Here is a 16,928-nt window from a genome sequence, read left to right as displayed (position 1 = left end):
ATCAAATGTCCTTAGATACGGAGAGAAATAATTTGTAAATAGACATAAAAATAATAGTACTAGTTTGTAGTTAGTAGATATGCTCACTTACTAATTTATTTCTTGTTCCTGTTAATGGTATTTTTTTCATTTGCTTTTGACTGTTAAACTTTTAACTCAAATTTATTCAAAGTATACTTTCCATGAAAAACAGGGATTACTTAATGCCCAATGTTCCCTACAAAAATCCTTATGCATTTTGAATTAAATGTTAGGCTTAATTTCTTTATTAATAGTTGTACTTAGGATCACAGTGGGATTTGAGGTGTAGAATGCATTATAAAATAAGATTCACTGTGAGACAAATAAGAGGATTTTATTTGATATGTGGATCTTCTTAGGTGACCATCTACCAAGTACATAAACTCTTGAGAATGGCTTAACATTATCAGCAGGTCTTTAAAATATAGAGAACTTTATGGAATAAGTTGGGCTTTAAATTTTAATAAGTGACTTTGGTTTTCTTATCTTTATTACTCCAAATACAGCTTGTATCTGAACATGCCTTTGAAATTCCAGACAATGTTAGACCTGGACATCTTATTAAGGAACTTTCTAAAGTAATTCGAGCAATAGAGGTAAGAAGTTATCATTAAATGTGTCTGCTTGCTATCTGCCTTGAGAGGCACATGGATCTGTCACCATGCTGTAAATATTGAAAGCACTTTCACACTGGTGAAAGAATACAATGAGCTGAGTTAGCGTTACAGATTATAGGCTTCTAATGTCTTACAGAAAAATATAAAGTGTTGCATAATAAAATAGCAAAGCAATAGTTCCAGTTACTGTAAATTCCCTAAGTTCCTCCAAAAATTAAAGCAAAAGTCACAGTATGATGTTTACCTGGAGATGACTGTAAGTGAAGTAGTTAGAGGAAGGGATAAAACAGTAAGGGGAGTGAGGCTGGGTTCGAAAGAATATCAGGGACTCCCTTGACCAAAAATACTGGAGCAATTTGAGAAGTCAGTGCCTTTGATGAAAGCCCATATATGAGGTGAAATGTTTTCATTTTTAAGAGCTGATGTCAGTATAGAAAAACGGGGGTTTTCATTAAAATAGTTCTTCTGGAAACTAACTTGCTTGTTTAGTGTTTAGTTTGAAATAAGAGGAAATTTACCGGTGGAATGGAGGCCACCTGGTAGATTATATTAGGTAATTTACATTTACACTTATTAATTTACATAAATCCTAATCTTACATTAGGACTGTAGAAAGGGAAGAGGAGCTGGAGACATGATTCAGCAGTAACAGGCTAGGTGCACAACAGGATGTCAAGAATGGAAAGTAGTATACATCTAAGAAATATCAATCATGTCTTTTTGTTCTTGGTACCAGGGACTGAACCAGGGCCTTGTGCTTGTTAGGCAAGTTCCCTCTACTACTGAACTAAAATCTCTAAACCTCTAAGGAAGATCACTATGCTGGGTTTTACTGTCAATGGATAGACTATTTCATGTATTTTCAGATGTAGCAAAAATTTATTTTTGTGATAGTAATGGCATGTAAATGAGTTTTCTATCAAAAGTCTTATCAAATATATATAAAATATATGACCTATTATCTGTGACATATATGTGCATATATGTGTTTCATGCACAGTAAAACCAAATTGATAGTTTAGTAACACAAGTATCATTTCTGAAAATGTCAACTCCAATTTAATATTACAAATTTAAGATGAAAGTTTAGTGTGGTGGTGTGGTACATGCTTGTAATCTTAGCACTTGGGAAGCTGAATCAGCTCCCCTCACCCCAAATCTTCAGATAAAATAAGGAAATGTATTGTTCACAAAGTATATGAAGGAGAAGGGAATAAAAAGCTCAGGAAAGCTGAGGACTTGATTTAACTTCCTCTTAAATGATTGAATAGGATGTGTTTGTTTAAGTATTTTTATGGTTAATTGCTTAGTTAGGTATATGTACAGGAGCCTTGCCATAAAACGTACTCTGAATTTGATTTTTATAGGAAGAAAATGGCAAACCAATTAAATCTCAGGGAATTCCTACTGTGTGTCCAGTTTCACGGCCTTCAAATGAAGCATCTTCACCATATCACTCCCGGCGAAAGATGAGGAAACTTCGAGATCATCATGTCAGAACTCCTTCTAACCTAGATATCCTTGAGCTCCATACAAGGGAAGTCCTCAGAAGATTAGAGATGTGTCCGTGGGAGGAGGCAAGTATATATCAGGATCCAAAAAGTGTTTGGATAGTACATACAGCAATTCGGCTAGTTTCTACTGTGCATTTATAGAGGCTAATATTTGTCTGTGGGAGGCCATGAGTCTCGTTTTTCTAGTCAGTGGTGTGGTGTTAAGATACCTAGAGTTCATTCATTTGCTGACATGTTCATTATTCAATAAATAAAATTAAAAAGCATTTATCCAAATATCTTATTTTTCTGGCTTCTGAAAAAGATGCCAGAGCAAACAAACTTGAGTCCCTACCCCCATGTAGGTTTTATCAAAATTTAAGTTAGAAGATAGAGACATAGATTAAAATGATATAATTTAAGGCTGGGCATGATGGCCCATTCCTATAATCCTAGCATTTGGGAATCTGAGGCAAGGGGATTACTGCAAGTTAAGGCTACGCAGTGAAACCCTTTCTCAAACAAACTGGAGCAACAAAATACATGTTTCCAATGCTAAGTATTTTGGGGGGCCCAGAACAAGGGTAGCAAGGAAGTAGAGGCTGGCTACTTTGCTTAGTGCCTTCCAGGTGTTGATGTTTGAATTTATACTTAACTAATAAAAGAAGTCAAATGAAGGCCTAGCAGTGGTGGCGCACGCCTTTAATCCCAGCACTCAAGTTCGAGGCCAGACTGGTCTACAAGAGCTAGTTCCAGATCAGGCTCCAAAGCTGCAGAGAAACCCTGTCTCAAAAAAAGAAAAAAAAAAAAAAAGGAAATCAAGTGAAAACACAGCTTTGAATTAGTATTGCCAGGCAGTACAGTAAGTTGGACAAACACAGAGCCGATAGAACCAGTCCAACTATCAAAATTGGCGTGGGGGTCACAGGAAAGGGTAGAAGGGGAGGGGGGGAGGGGGGAGCAGAGAAAAATGTATAGTGCAATAAAAAAAAAAACAAAGAATAAATCTATTTAAGTTGAAGTCCTGGTGTACTGGACAAAATCAGGAAGAGTGTGGGGTAGTGGCACCTCAATAAATCAAGCTACTGAGTTTGTGATAAAATCTATATCACCCTTAATTTTATATCTTATGGATTGACATAGGTAATATAAAATAGAGCTATTGCTGACTTTAAAATACTAAAAGAAGTTACATAGTCATTATAATTTTATATGTTCTTATATTTGATACTATTATGCTGTTTTGAGATACAAAATAACCCATAGTTATTTTGAAAAGCTTATAATAAGTTCTATTAATGAGGAGAAGAAGATCTCAAAGAGAATCTTTTACATGTTAAAAAGAAAACAGCTCCTATCATGTCTTTTAATAAATGATGGCTCTTGTGCCTTGTGGAAGTAGACAGTCCAGGTTAGGGTGAGTGAGAGAGCCCCACAGCTGGGCTTCATCAAGAAAAAAGTGATACTTGGCCTAAAGCCATTTGATTCCAGTAAGAAAGGCCTGTGTTTGGATTTTCTGTATGCAGATTTTACGTCTTATATTAGAAAATTATTTTATTGCTAATGGTTCTACTGAAAGATAAGCAATTTGTATGTGTTGGAATGAGGAACTCTAGACTCTGGGTCATTGAGATCTCTCCAAATCTAGACGGCTGCCCATCCCTCTACAAGGCAAGACCATAGAAGGAGGAGCAGTATGCAGTCTTTTCAGTTGGTCAGGACTTTCTGAAGGTGGAGAGTAAATCAGTTGTGCTTTGTACTTTTAAGGACATACTGAATGGAAAATTCAACAAACATCTCCAGCCATCTTCTACAGTACCTGAATGGAGAGCAAAAGAGAATGATCTACGATTACTGCTTACAAATGGAAGAATAATTAAGTACGTAAAGTAGATCAAACTACCAGATTAATTTTTAGTGAATCTCACTTAATCACTCTACATTATTGGACAGCCAATTGTATTAGGTGAAAGGGTCTCAATTCTCTACTGTGTCTGAATGAATGGAGGGGAAGGGAACACAGAGCCTTATGCTATTTCTGATGCAATTTTTCCTTCTATGGTATAGAGATGAGAGACAGCTGTTTGCAGATCGGAGTCTTTATACAGCAGATAGTGAAAATGAAGAAGACAAGAGACCAACAAAGAAGGCAAACATAAAGACAGAGAGCTCAGGAAGAGAGGGGGCAGAAAGTGAAGGATCTCCAAAACCACTAAACAGTATGTTTTTCATTCTTCCACTAATGTGATAATGGGCAACTCACTGGTGTTTGAATTGTTGTAGGATTGAAAACATTTGCATTCATAACACTGTTGGAAAATCTGAAGTATTTTTAAATAGGTCATCGATCATCAAAGTGCTGAATATGAATGCCAAATAAGGTGTGGTAGTCAGGGGCAGATTACCAGTGAAGGAGTATGTGATGGTCAGCAAGACCCAGATAGCTTCCCTGTCTTTAAAAAGCTCATATACTTTATGGCTTCTACTCCCCAAAGTGAGTTTCAAGTTTAACTTCATTTCACATATGGCTTTTGCTAACATGTCTTTGGTTCTCATAATTAAGAGACATCTGGTTGGGTGATCTGCAGCTAGTGGGAATCCAAGTAGTGTGGTGCTATTTGATTGACTGTTGACAGGCAGCTCCTACTGATATGTTAATTGGTTATCATCAAGTGAAGTGATAATAGGAATATTAGACACTGTAGTAATATCATCTTCTCCTTGAAGTTTTTCTTTGAGTAAATCTTAATTCCCAGACAGTTTTCAAGAACAGCATATACCTTTTTGTTTAAAAAGTAATTAAAAACAGTATTTTTTAACGAGTGTTCTGCATAATGAATACTATTGAATTCATTTTGAATATCTGTTTCCACTAGTTCCCAATAAGTCTGGTCCTCTGTGGTTGGTAACTGTCTTTGTTCACATGTCAGGGCAAGACAGTGTATCACTGAGAACTGATGGGACAGTTGCTATGCAGCAGTATTGTGGAAGAGAAAGGCCCAGATTATAAACTACTTGAACCCACAGTCCGTGAATGCAGTGAGCTTTGAGAGATGCCTTTTTGTTCTCTAAAGAAAACCAAGGGAAAGTCAGAAGCAGCTTGTAGTTCATTTTAGTTTTAAAGCTTTTTTTTTATTTTTCCTGGAAAGAAATATCACAGATATTTTAAGGATATACTTCAATCAGTGTATATCTTGGTCAGTTAGAGAGGAAAAGATGGGAAAAGAAAAGCAGTGAGAAAGGGGAGATACTGTGGGAGATGGAAAGACATCTTGAAACTGGGTGGACTTTAGAGATCATCTTTTCTCCTTGCCCCAAAGTTTGAACGACTGATTCTTGTCCTTTCTTTTCTTTACAAATTCTTCTTCAGGAATTTTTACAAGTGTGAAATCAGAACTCAGGAATAGAACATCAGAATATTCTGATGTTTCTGATTCAGAAGACTCTGGACCTGATTGCACTGCACTGGTATGCTCAGAACCCCAAGCTTTATGTGTCATTTGGTGGGATGTTGAACACCCATGTAGAAGAAGGTTGATAACAGATTTCCCAAAGCTTATCTCTGGGCTATGCAGCACATAGTCTCCCATAGTCTTACTGTGTGTATACACCATCATGTGCCCGGTCACATTCATAAGCAATTTTTGTTGGGTTCTGGTAAGGGTGGAGGCAGAGATTCATCTGCTTACACTGAGCTCTTGTGTGGTTTATGTTCTCACAGGTTATATTTTATTTTACCTTAAAATGTGTAACTGTGTATTTTGTATTCCGTTAGTAAGTTACTATAGTTACTAGAAAGTTTTAGGTTTTGATGTGAAACAAAGAAGTAATTTTATAATTCATATTCTAACTTCTAAACATAAATTTCAATTAGTTTGTACAGTCTTGGTCAATTTCTTTTTAGCTTTGTTTCCATTTAATGATTTATTATTTCAGAAAATTAATTTTGCCACTGAAGATTCTGAAAGTTCAGGTGATGAAAAGAAACATGAAATAACATCAAACTTTAAGGAGGAATCCAATATAGTGAGGAACCTCCTTCAAAAGGGCCAGAAGCCATCTAGAAATGAAATTCCATTTAAAAGGTAGGCTTGTGGATGGTAGTAATTGTTTTGTATTGTGATGTAAATGCTGTGAAAACACCTTTAGTTTTATGTTTTACTGAATATTTAATCAGAAGAAATACACTGTTATGTTTTGGATCACCTGCTCCTTAGGGAATGTCCTACCTCGACGAGCACAGAGGAAGAAGCTATTCAGGGCATGCTGTCTATGGCAGGGTTGCACTACTCCACGTGTTTACAGAGGCAGATACAAAGCACAGACTGCAGCGGTGAGAAGAACTCTCTCCAGGATCCCAGCAGCTGCCACAGCAGTAACCCTGAGCTTAGGCAGCTGTATCGCTGTGATAAACCGGTAGAATTTGGTAAGAAACACAAATATCAGTCTCTAAAAAGTAATATATGACTCCCAGTTTAATAGTGCTTTGATCCTAGTTGAGGTTAGAGATTATATGAATAAGGGCTGTTTACCATTAAGAAATGCTTTTTTATATAGTCATGTAAGATGCAAGCATAAGCACTCAAAATGTGGGTCAGCAAGGTGCCTCAGTGGGCTTGCTGCCAATCCCCAGGACACATAGTCGAAAGAGAGAAACAGTTCCTACAAGTTGTTGCCTGACCTCCACACAACAATCAATTAAAATGTAATTCAAATGTTAAAACTAAAAATGTAAACAACACGGGGCTGAGAATTGTGTCCACAGGCGTACTTCTGTCTTCTTGCAAAGATAGTCTTGTTTTCCTGTCACCAACTGTAAGAGCTCCCAGAGTGGAAATGTTCTAATTGGTCTGCAGAATCAGTCCATTTTCCTTTTAGGAGAAGAGAAATGAGTTTTGCATAGTTTCTTACTGGCTGAGACTGCTTTCTCAGACTCTTTGAAAAGGAAGTAACAGAAACAGCGTGTCAGTAATGCCACCTAGTGTTTCTCCCCTGTGCTTTCAGAGAGAAAAACATTATTTCCCCAAAATCTTAGGATTGAGAAAAGGACATGTAGCAATTGTGTTCAGTCCCAAATAAATAGGGTCATCTATGCACCAGGACCTTGACCTCCATTTTATATGAAAAGGAAATATGATTTGATAAGGTTAATTTAATTTTACACACTTCACACAGGTATTATTCAAATCTGTTGGAATTTGAACCCAGGATCACTTGATCCCCAAATCTTTGCATAGTGTATAAGAGCAAACTGAACTTTGGAATGCCTTAATAGCTTGTCTAAAGTTGCATTGGTATTTGGAAGAACTCAAATTTAAATCTGTGTTTGCCTGCCATTCTCTGCTCCATTTTGCCTTCCTATAATCTGTTTGGTCCCTTAATACAGGGAAATATATACCATTGTCCTGATGGAAAATATGTCATTTTAGAGACGTGTATTGCATTTGGTTTGCATCACATCAACAATATATGGCCATAGTGCTTGACTGTAGGTCTTCTAGCATCTAGCACAAAGCCTGTCATATAAAGACAGTTTGAAGAAAATTGAAAGAAATAGCAAGTTTGGTTGAGAGTTGCTAACTGTGGGATTTTTGTTTGTTTTAAGGAGTCTAGTAAAAGAAAAGGTATGTGAATAAATAGTTAATATATAAATGAAATGTCAGCATACATTTGCTTTCAGTTGTGAGTACTGGGTTAGTTTTAAGATAAGTTTGTGCAAAGATAACTTAATCTAAACTACTTTCTAGGATACCATGACAAGACTGCAGATCAAGATTTGAGGACTTCTTCCTGGACTAAACAGTTTGATAGGACTTCCAGATTTAATCCTCAGGTATTTTTCAAATGGAAATATAAAGAAGAGATTTAGGATGTTCAATATTGTTTTTGCTTTCTGTGTAAAACTTCATGTGTCTGTTCAGTTCCTTTCTCTTTTGATGTCACTCATGACCTCAGTTAATTTCAGGACTTAAGGAAATCCTTACAAATTGGCCTAATTATTTTAGGCCTGGATATTGGAATTTTTCTAGCAAAGATAGTAGAGATGAACCTATACTAGCTGTGTTTGAAATGGGAGCCAGCAAGAAGGTTCAGCTGCTCAAGGTGCCTGCTAGTAGGCCTAATGGCTTGTGTATTCCTGGGACCTACATGGTGGAAAGAGAACTCTAAAAGATAGCACACTGCATTGAGAACCATGATGAGCCAAGGAAACTGTGGGTTCATTGCTTCTGTTTCAGTTTTCCTCCCAATTCTGGGATAGAAGGCAGAACTTCTTGTTTGATCTTGACCTAATGAACTTCAAAACTCAAGTAATAAGTAAGAACTAATCTTCCAAACCTTTAAGTCTCTTATGGACTGAGCTGACCACCATGAAGGGTAGGTACTGTCAAGCACTGATTAAGAGCACTTGCCACTGAGACTGATGGGCTGACCTTGATACCTGGTACCCACAATGATGGAAGGAGAGAAACAATTCCCACAAGTTGTTCTCTGGCCCCCACACAAGCATCCTGATGTATGGACAGGCATTGCACATGTGTGCACACACACACACACTCTCTTTATATCTATGAAACATAATATAGAAGGAAAAAAAACAAAATTGAGTAATTCATTTCCTCATCTTTATTGATCTTGGTAATGCAAAGAGCAAAATACCTCATTTATCTGAAACTTGAAAAATGTAACTACATTCCTTTCTCTCCTTCTTTAGGACTTAAGTAGAAGCCAGAAATACATCAAAAAGGAAATCTCTTCAGAAATCAGTCAGAAGGCACAAAGCAGGCATTGTGTGGACAGCAGTAACTCAAGCATTCAAAATGGAAAGTACATGCTGAATCCCAGCTTGGTTTCAGGGCCATGCCAAATAGCTAATGGCAGTCTAAGTCCAGAAAGGCCTATTGGTGAAACTTCTTTTTCAGTGCCCCTTCACCCCACCAAGAGACCTGCATCAAACCCACCACCTATCAGCAACCAGGCAACAAAAGGTAACTTTTGTACATTAGCAGGTTAGGTATCTTTGTGACTGTGTATAAAGGTGAAAGGGCCGTTTGACTCCCAAAGGGGTTGTGACCCAAGGGTTGAGAATTGCTGCTGTATACTCATCATCTCTTCCATTATGAACAGTAGCATAATAGCAGTGGGCATGAGCTACTATAGTAACAATGAGAGGATACTTAAGCCAATCTTAGGGGACAGCAGTGGCTTTCTGAGGCTCAGGAGGAAGTAGGGCCTTAAAAAGAATGGGTTTACTAGGCTGAGTTAAGAGACAAGCGACAGAAGAAATAGCTATGAAAACAGGAGAGAGCATGACCTGAGGCACAGAAGGGCAGTGGTTCCTGGGGAATGCATTAAGTTGTAGTGTGCTTTGTTGCTGAAGCATAGTTTAGGAGGACAATGCCTTTCTATTTTGTGTGATAATATGGAAGGTTTTGTTTGTTTGTTTGATTTTTTGTGAGATAGGGTTTCTTTGAACTCACAGTCCACTGGCCTCTGCCTCCCAAGAAAGGTGTACACTACCACCACCCAGCATGGAAAGATTTTTAAGATATGAAGTCCAGAGATGTGACTACTTTTGGAACATGCAACAAACTTCTGTGAAGCACTCCCTTTTAAGTCTTCCAGGTATTATATGCCAAACATACTTTTTGAGAGTATTAACATTGTTGCTGGTGTTTTATAGGTAAACGTCCAAAAAAAGGAATGGCAACAGCCAAACAACGTCTTGGGAAAATCCTTAAATTGAACAGAAATGGCCATGCACGTTTCTTTGTGTGACAAAGCTGCTCTTGCAGTCACTCTTCCTTCTGGAGGCCAGTCTTGGGATGTGGAAGCCTGGCGTTTCCACCGTCCACCGTCCCCTGCCTGGAGCAGCTTGTGTGTACAGTAAGAATACTGCCTGAAGAACAGAATGGACCTGATGCTGCATCTTCACTGTGCCACACCCACTCAGCAATAACCCTTTGGACCTGGTCGGGAGAGGAAGAAGGAGGGTAGAACCTTAAAAAGAGGCCTTGAACTGGAAAGGGGTCTCTTGTCAGGGCTTGAATTTAAGTTTGTTGTTGGTAGTGTCTTGATTTATTTTCAGTAGTAGGATAAAGAATTATCAATAATTTATTTAACAGATTTTTTTTTTTAAAGTTAACAGCTTTTAAATTCTTTCTTTTTTAAAGCTATTTATTTGGAAGATTTCTGGAGAAATATCTCACTAATTTAGATTTAAGAATGTGAAGGTTTTTAAATTATTTTTGATAGTGTGTGTGTTACGTGTGGGAAGAGCCACAGTAACAGTAGCTAGTCTGGACTCTTAAATTTGATATTCAGGTTAAAGTCTTAAACAGGGATTTGATGCATTAATTATTTTAAATTAAGATGTATATGAAATCATTTTATTTTATATATTTCATGTGTTTTTTATAAGCTATTAGCTTCGCTTTTGCTAACATCCAAGGTGCATACTGTTATCCAGGTTGATTCCCTTACACCCCCCACCTACCCACTGCACCCTCCCCCGCAACATATTGAGATGACCCAAGACTCTTCTCTTTGCAGGGAAACACCTTCATAGCCAATATTTAAGAACCACATAAAAGAGTCCCCATTTCTCGTTTCTTTTGACATTGTGGTTTTCTTCTACATGTAAAGAAACAGGCTTGTTTCATTTTCATTTCTCCTGATGATATCTGGGTCCCAAAGAGAACAGCTTTAATATCTTTTTCCTATGGGGAAAGTATAAGTTTGGTTAAAATGTCATGTTCGTAGTTTTTCCAAAAACCTTTATAATTACAGAGGGCCTTCTTCATACTGCTGGTGTTGGAAGAGCCAACATCTAACACAGGTTATATCTTCCCATGCTTTTATTAACTAGACATAATTTTTTAGAAATATAATTTGATTTAGGATGTTCAAATCTGCATAAAAGCCGTAATACAATAAGATTATACTATATTAAGTTGTATAGAAGCAAGCATGTTGGAATGGGGTGTGTGTGTATGTGTGTTTTACTTTTTAATTTTCTGAAGAATTATTTCAATACAGATTTGGAGAAAAATGGGTGCTTTTTGCAGTTTCTTCCATCTGTCTTGGCTAGTAGCATATGGAGGTTTAAGTGTCTGGTTGAATTTTAGTTAAAATAATCATTTATCTCTTTTATGTACAACTTTTACTAAGTGCAAGTTTTCAGTTGCTTGTAATAGTTTTTAGTCTCCCTATTTTCCCTCGTGGTATAAAGATAAATTAATACTGGGGGTCTGATAGTATCGTATTTTACAAATTCCTATAAAGACAATATAGGCAAATAATGTGAGATTTATTTTTATGGAGAAGTATGGCTGTATAATGGATTTGTCTTTTTCACTCAGCAAGGTAGCTAGACATTTCCTTCTGCACTAAGCATTAAGTTGTAAGGAAAGAATTATGTACCATTATCTTTCATAGTTGCATTCGAAGCATATATTTCCAAAGAGAAATATTTCTTACTCTGTCTTTTACAATATTTCATGGGATAAAGAAGTTATGAGTTGATCTTTTTGTTCCAGATTGTCTGGACAAAAGTTTCGCTCTTATTTTGGGTGTCAGGAAGAAGGATTTTTATGAAATTGTTAGTATCTGTAGGAGCCTCCCTAGCCCCTGCCTGCACTATGCCATAACTAGTAGAGAGGAGAATGCAGTCCAGCTGAGGTTGTTCTCAAGATACCAAACTCTGGATTGACTGGTCCCTCGCCTTCTCACAGTATATCACTGTAATATCTTTGTTTTCTGTTTTATTGTTAGGGCATACATTTTTTATTTGGGGTAAGAAATAAAAAGGATGATTTCTTTTTCCAGTTATAATGGGTTGGAATTTTTTTTACAACTCTTAAGTATTTTAACTATTTTTTGATCATAAAAATTAAAACAATTTATTTTTATGAATTAAAATTGTGGCCAGTATCCACTCTGGGTCTTTAGGCTAATAAAACACTAATTTTGGGTTGCCACTATTTCAAATTTTTAAATAACAGTACTGTGAATTCATTTTTGATCATTTAAAACCCATAACTGACTAAATCACAAAACTTTTAGCAAGTCTCTAATAAAGAATCCATATATCTTTTTCTGAGTTGAAAAATTTCAGCCACACAGCCAGTGACTTTTCTAGTGAAACCTCTTCTATAGTTCCCCAACTGTGATGTGTCCTTTTATCTCATAGAAATGGCAGGACTTGAAGTGTGATTACTGCTGGGATCTGGGCTCTATGGTAATAGGTAGTCTCATCTATAAGCAGTATATCACAGCTTAAGTAAGAAGACAGCAGTGATAGCGTTTAGTTACTTATAAGCCAAGTGTGTAAAATTGAGAACTAATGATCTAATATGTGCAGCTTTAATAGCAGTAGTGATCCTGTTTTAATTCAACTAAGTGACCCTTAACCTGGAATCTACTGTACTGTAATTCACAATATTATATAATATTATGCTCTCCAATACTGGTAAATGATTAAGAATACAAAACTGGCAGCTTAGTAGTTCAGGATCTTTGGAATACATTGAAATTCATAAATACAGTTCATTTTTGAAGCACATAAAAATGAACCATCTACTGAAACCACAAACTCAGAGGAGGTAAGTTCATCTCTATGGCTAGTCAAATACTTAGCTTAATACTTAAATACTAGTTGAATACTATTCTCTGTGTTACTAATCCTAGTTAATTCCTTTTTAAATGTATTTTACTGTATTTATTCAAATGAGATCAGTAGGTATTTATGAGACATCTACTGTGTGCCCAGACCTAGTTAGCACTGTAGAGGAATCAGTTTGTTTTTGTCTGCCTGTGAAGGAGTGTCTTCTCCAGCACGTCAGCAGCAGTTTTCACTTCTAAGCAGACCTAAGCAGAAGATGACCCATTTGTAAGGAGAACAGAGCAAAACAGTTTAACTTCATTAGTTTCAACTGAGATGTTCCACTATAGAAGTGGAAGTGTTTTTAAAAAATGGTCTCTGTTCTTTAACATTTAAGAAAAATTCCACAAGTTAGTTATTTTTGTTGGTAATGTAAGGGTATGGTGTAGCTTGGAAGGAATCGAAAGACCTGCATTTCGGTCTGTATTCTGCCATTTATGTCTACCGAGCAACCCTGAATTTTATTTCTAAGTCCTAGTTTTCTTATTTGTAAGTTTGGATAAAAATGCTTAATGATACTCAGTGAAGACCAACATTCTTCAGCTATTACATCAGTTAGTTAATGAGTTACAACTGCTGATGGGTGCATCTTTAGAGAAATCTGTAAATGAAAACTGCTTCTGTTCATTATATTTACTTGATATCTAATATATGCCCAGAGCATGCTACCTAAAAACCCGAAAAATTCCTAACAAGGTGCTGAATTAGAATCAGATTTTACGCTTGAAGTGAGCGCTTTCATCAAAGTCAGTGATGATTACCTAGCACAACAGAAAAGCTAGCTTTAGGGTTTTCTCAAGGAGGAATTAGTATGGTACTGTTCTCCAGATTTGGCAAACCCTTCAGGTACAAACGATAAAAAAGGTGATGAATTTAAAATAAGTTAGCAGCTATCCATGGGACTAGGGAAAACATAAGGTGACTAGGAAAAAGAACTCTGCCAAGACAACTCTGGGTTAGGTGCTAATAGCCTAGAGAGTAGTGTAGAAAGGTGGCTCAGCTGGATGTGTTCAACAACAATGAGTGTTGGCTTGCTTCAGAAGATGCTCTGCAATGGTGAGACACTTCCCCGAGAGCTGGTAGGAATCATGGTATGGCCTAGTATACTGCTGTTAGAAAGAAGGATCATAGCAAGTGTGCATTTTCAGTTTTCACATGGAGAAATAAGAAATGCAAATCTGTTTCAAAAATTCTCGTTTCCGATTATGTATTAAACTAATTGCTTCCTATGTAAGAGAGAAGGTCTTGCCTTTCATATGTAAAAGGCCCTGGGTTTTATCCCTAGCACCACAAAGAGAACAAGAGGAGCTACAGCCTTCAGACTGTTACTGGTACCCTCGACTTTTATTTAATGCAATCTCAAAAAATTAAGCATCGTATCTTTTGTCTAGGGAAAGCTAGTCATTGATGGTGACCAATATAACTGAGATAGGACAGAGATTTGCCTGCAGATTTCTGCTACTTTACACAGACCCTGGTTTGGGTTGTTCTGTAGCTGCTGTGCATATGTGTTCTTGGAGCTAGACAGAAACAATAATTAGTATACTCCCTAAATTGCTGTTCAGCATAATTGACCTTCATTCTCTAGCCTTACTGCTAATCCTTCCCTTATTTTGCTTTCATGCCATAAGTGAAACAAATATTTGATACCCTTTATATAAACATTTTTAAAAGATTTTTAAAAAGCAAATGTGTATTTCCAAAGCAGCTGGCATATCTTCACTACCACGGTTTTATTCTTCTGTAGTAAGTCTCCCCTCTTTACTGGGGAGAAGCAAACAACACTCACTGGAGAAGGAAGCCCTTAGATTCCCCCATCACCCTTGGTGCCCTTCTAGTTTCTTAAGGCTTTGTCTTAACTGTGACATTAGACTTTTTGTTTAAAGATTTATCCAATGATTCTTCCAACAACTTTACCTGCTCTGCACTATTCATTAATGAAACCCTGGCTACCACGTAGCCCTTGACCTCCAAGTAGTTTACCTATGCAAGATACTCTAGATTCACTTTTTTTTCATTACAGAAAGCAGTCATAAGTGTAACTTAATCAGAATAGGTTTGTCTTCAATAGTATTTTTTGTTTCTATTCACAATAATCAGCTATTTTCCCTCCATATTTTTTACCAAAACAATTATCATAAGTGCTAGAAAATATACTATTTTGCAGGAATAAAATAACCAAGACATATGCTTATATTTCTTTGGTGGATTTTGTTTGATAAGAAATGCCAACATTAACTGTAGAGTTGATTCCTTGCCTATAATAACTTTTTTCCTCTTAAGATTCATAAGTAACATTTTCACAAAGCATGCATATACTTACACAATATAGTCAGGGACCTGAGGTGTAACTTGCTAAGTGAACCCCAAGGTTATTTTATCTTGCAAAAGAATCCTAAACCAAACTAAGGGCCTTACAGTTTATGGTTAGACTGAATCAAATGCTGTAACCTCAGTTTTTCCACAAACAGCTCTTGACTACACAGGCAAGTCATGCAGTTGTTAAGTATGACATAGCACTGATAGGAAATGCATGTGCATCTTTGCAGACTGTATTTCCTCTGGGAAAGACTTTTCTACTTTTAATATAATTAAGCCATAACAGTTTCACGCTGTGGAAAGGATGAAAAGGTTCATTTTAAGAGATTATATAGTATGAATTTTCACATTTATTGTGAAGCATCTAACTTTACCAGTGTTTCAGCAAGTTTTCTTTTAGGGTGTTGGAGGGTGGCAATGGGGAGGGGTAGTATTGGTTTTAGGGGTTTTAACTCTGTGAAATTTGAAAACAGGACAATTGTTGGCTATGGTACTTACTAGTTTTGTAGTAATGTTTTGCTAGCCTGACTTGACTTATTGGTTTTTATGTCCATGGTCCCTGGTGACTGTTAGTCTTCTTGTTTGGGCTGTGTGCAGAGTAGTGTCTCCTTTGTGTGTAGGCAGTCAGTGTGTGCGTGTGTCCTTTGGCTACAGAAACACACTGTGTGGCAATGGAATGGGGTGTGGCTGGGAGTGGGATGCCGAAGCTTTAAGAGCATTTGTTTTTATTCAGAACAGTATTTCCCATCTTTTGCCTGCAGGCAGGGAAAGTGTACAGTATTTATTTTGTTTCTGTTTTACTCTGAATTTGTAAGTCTTTAAGTAGCTTATATTATTATAGGGGAAGACAAGTGACTTGCTTAAAGTTGTACTTAGAATTCTTACTTCCTAATTTGTGTATTTTTAAATATTGAAATTAAAATTGTATTACTTCTGTTTTGTTTTTTTAGCACTCAGTGTATTTTTTGCTCATTTTGTTTAAAAGTATAAATGTTGAAAGTTGTATAAAATGTGTCTCTGAAAGAAAAAAATCTGAATTCTATATCCAATTCTGACTTTCTGTTCCTTTTTCTGAATCTCAAGTACTAGAATGTGGAAAACTGTTATGTTCTTACTATTTCTGAGGATCTAAATATGAAAACTGATGTCTTAACAGAGGTATTGCTGGGGAAGAGTGAAGAAAGACTCGAGTGGTTGTTAAGATGAGACGGCAGAGTGGAGACAGATGTGAGTGGGAAGCACAGTCCATAAAAACTCAGACAGAAATTGGGGTTCAACCTGAAGGTCAGAAAAGCAGCAGCCAGACACTGGCTCTTACCCCTACCTCAGTCCAAAATGGCGATCCTGCTTCCAGGAATCTCAGAATGAGACTGTGTTGGGAGCTGTCTTGTCCCTCTATAATTCTTTGTAGCTCTGGGATTAAGGGTGTGCACCACTACTGCCTGCTTTCTACGGCAAACTAGGATTAAAGGTGTGTGTCATTGCAACCTGGTCTGTAAGGCAGGCCAGTATGGCTGTTTTACTTTTCTGATCCTTGGGCAAGATTATTTATTAAAATACAAATGAAATGCCACTACATGGGTGCTTCTCTAGTTTTTAAAAAATAGTTTAACTCTTTAATGGATAAATTCTTAAGCACACTGTTCCCATCTGGGCACATTACAAGTGTTCAGTAGGCACCTACAGTGTGCCAGGCACTGTTGTAGCCACAGTATTACCAGGTTGGAAAACTAAGCCTAGGCCTCTGGGCTTCCGTAGACAAAAAAGGTAAGGGCAGCAAGGCTCAACTTCATAGTAAGAAACACATCTAAGTGCAGA

The 16,928-nt window shown here is 36.9% G+C and overlaps 1 protein-coding gene across 1 annotated transcript in view; it reads left to right on the top strand.

Annotated features, from left to right (window-relative positions):
• Kdm7a (lysine demethylase 7A) overlaps nt 1–16,159 on the top strand; it is a 64,896-nt gene extending 48,737 nt beyond the window's left edge. Inside the window, exons 11-20 of the mRNA XM_075953865.1 lie at nt 528–617; nt 2,006–2,215; nt 3,899–4,011; nt 4,199–4,350; nt 5,502–5,599; nt 6,068–6,216; nt 6,349–6,557; nt 7,879–7,964; nt 8,844–9,117; nt 9,813–16,159. Of these exons, the coding sequence (XP_075809980.1) occupies nt 528–617; nt 2,006–2,215; nt 3,899–4,011; nt 4,199–4,350; nt 5,502–5,599; nt 6,068–6,216; nt 6,349–6,557; nt 7,879–7,964; nt 8,844–9,117; nt 9,813–9,907 (1,476 nt within the window). The 3' untranslated portion in view covers nt 9,908–16,159. The remainder of the gene's footprint in view (nt 1–527; nt 618–2,005; nt 2,216–3,898; nt 4,012–4,198; nt 4,351–5,501; nt 5,600–6,067; nt 6,217–6,348; nt 6,558–7,878; nt 7,965–8,843; nt 9,118–9,812) is intronic.
• The last annotated feature ends 769 nt before the right edge of the window (nt 16,160–16,928 follow it).

Source organism: Microtus pennsylvanicus, chromosome 19 (assembly GCF_037038515.1).
Source record: "Microtus pennsylvanicus isolate mMicPen1 chromosome 19, mMicPen1.hap1, whole genome shotgun sequence".
Classification (NCBI taxonomy): Eukaryota; Metazoa; Chordata; class Mammalia; order Rodentia; family Cricetidae; genus Microtus; species Microtus pennsylvanicus.
Note: the sequence above shows the minus strand (reverse complement) of the source record. Positions and strands in the feature narration are given on the sequence as shown.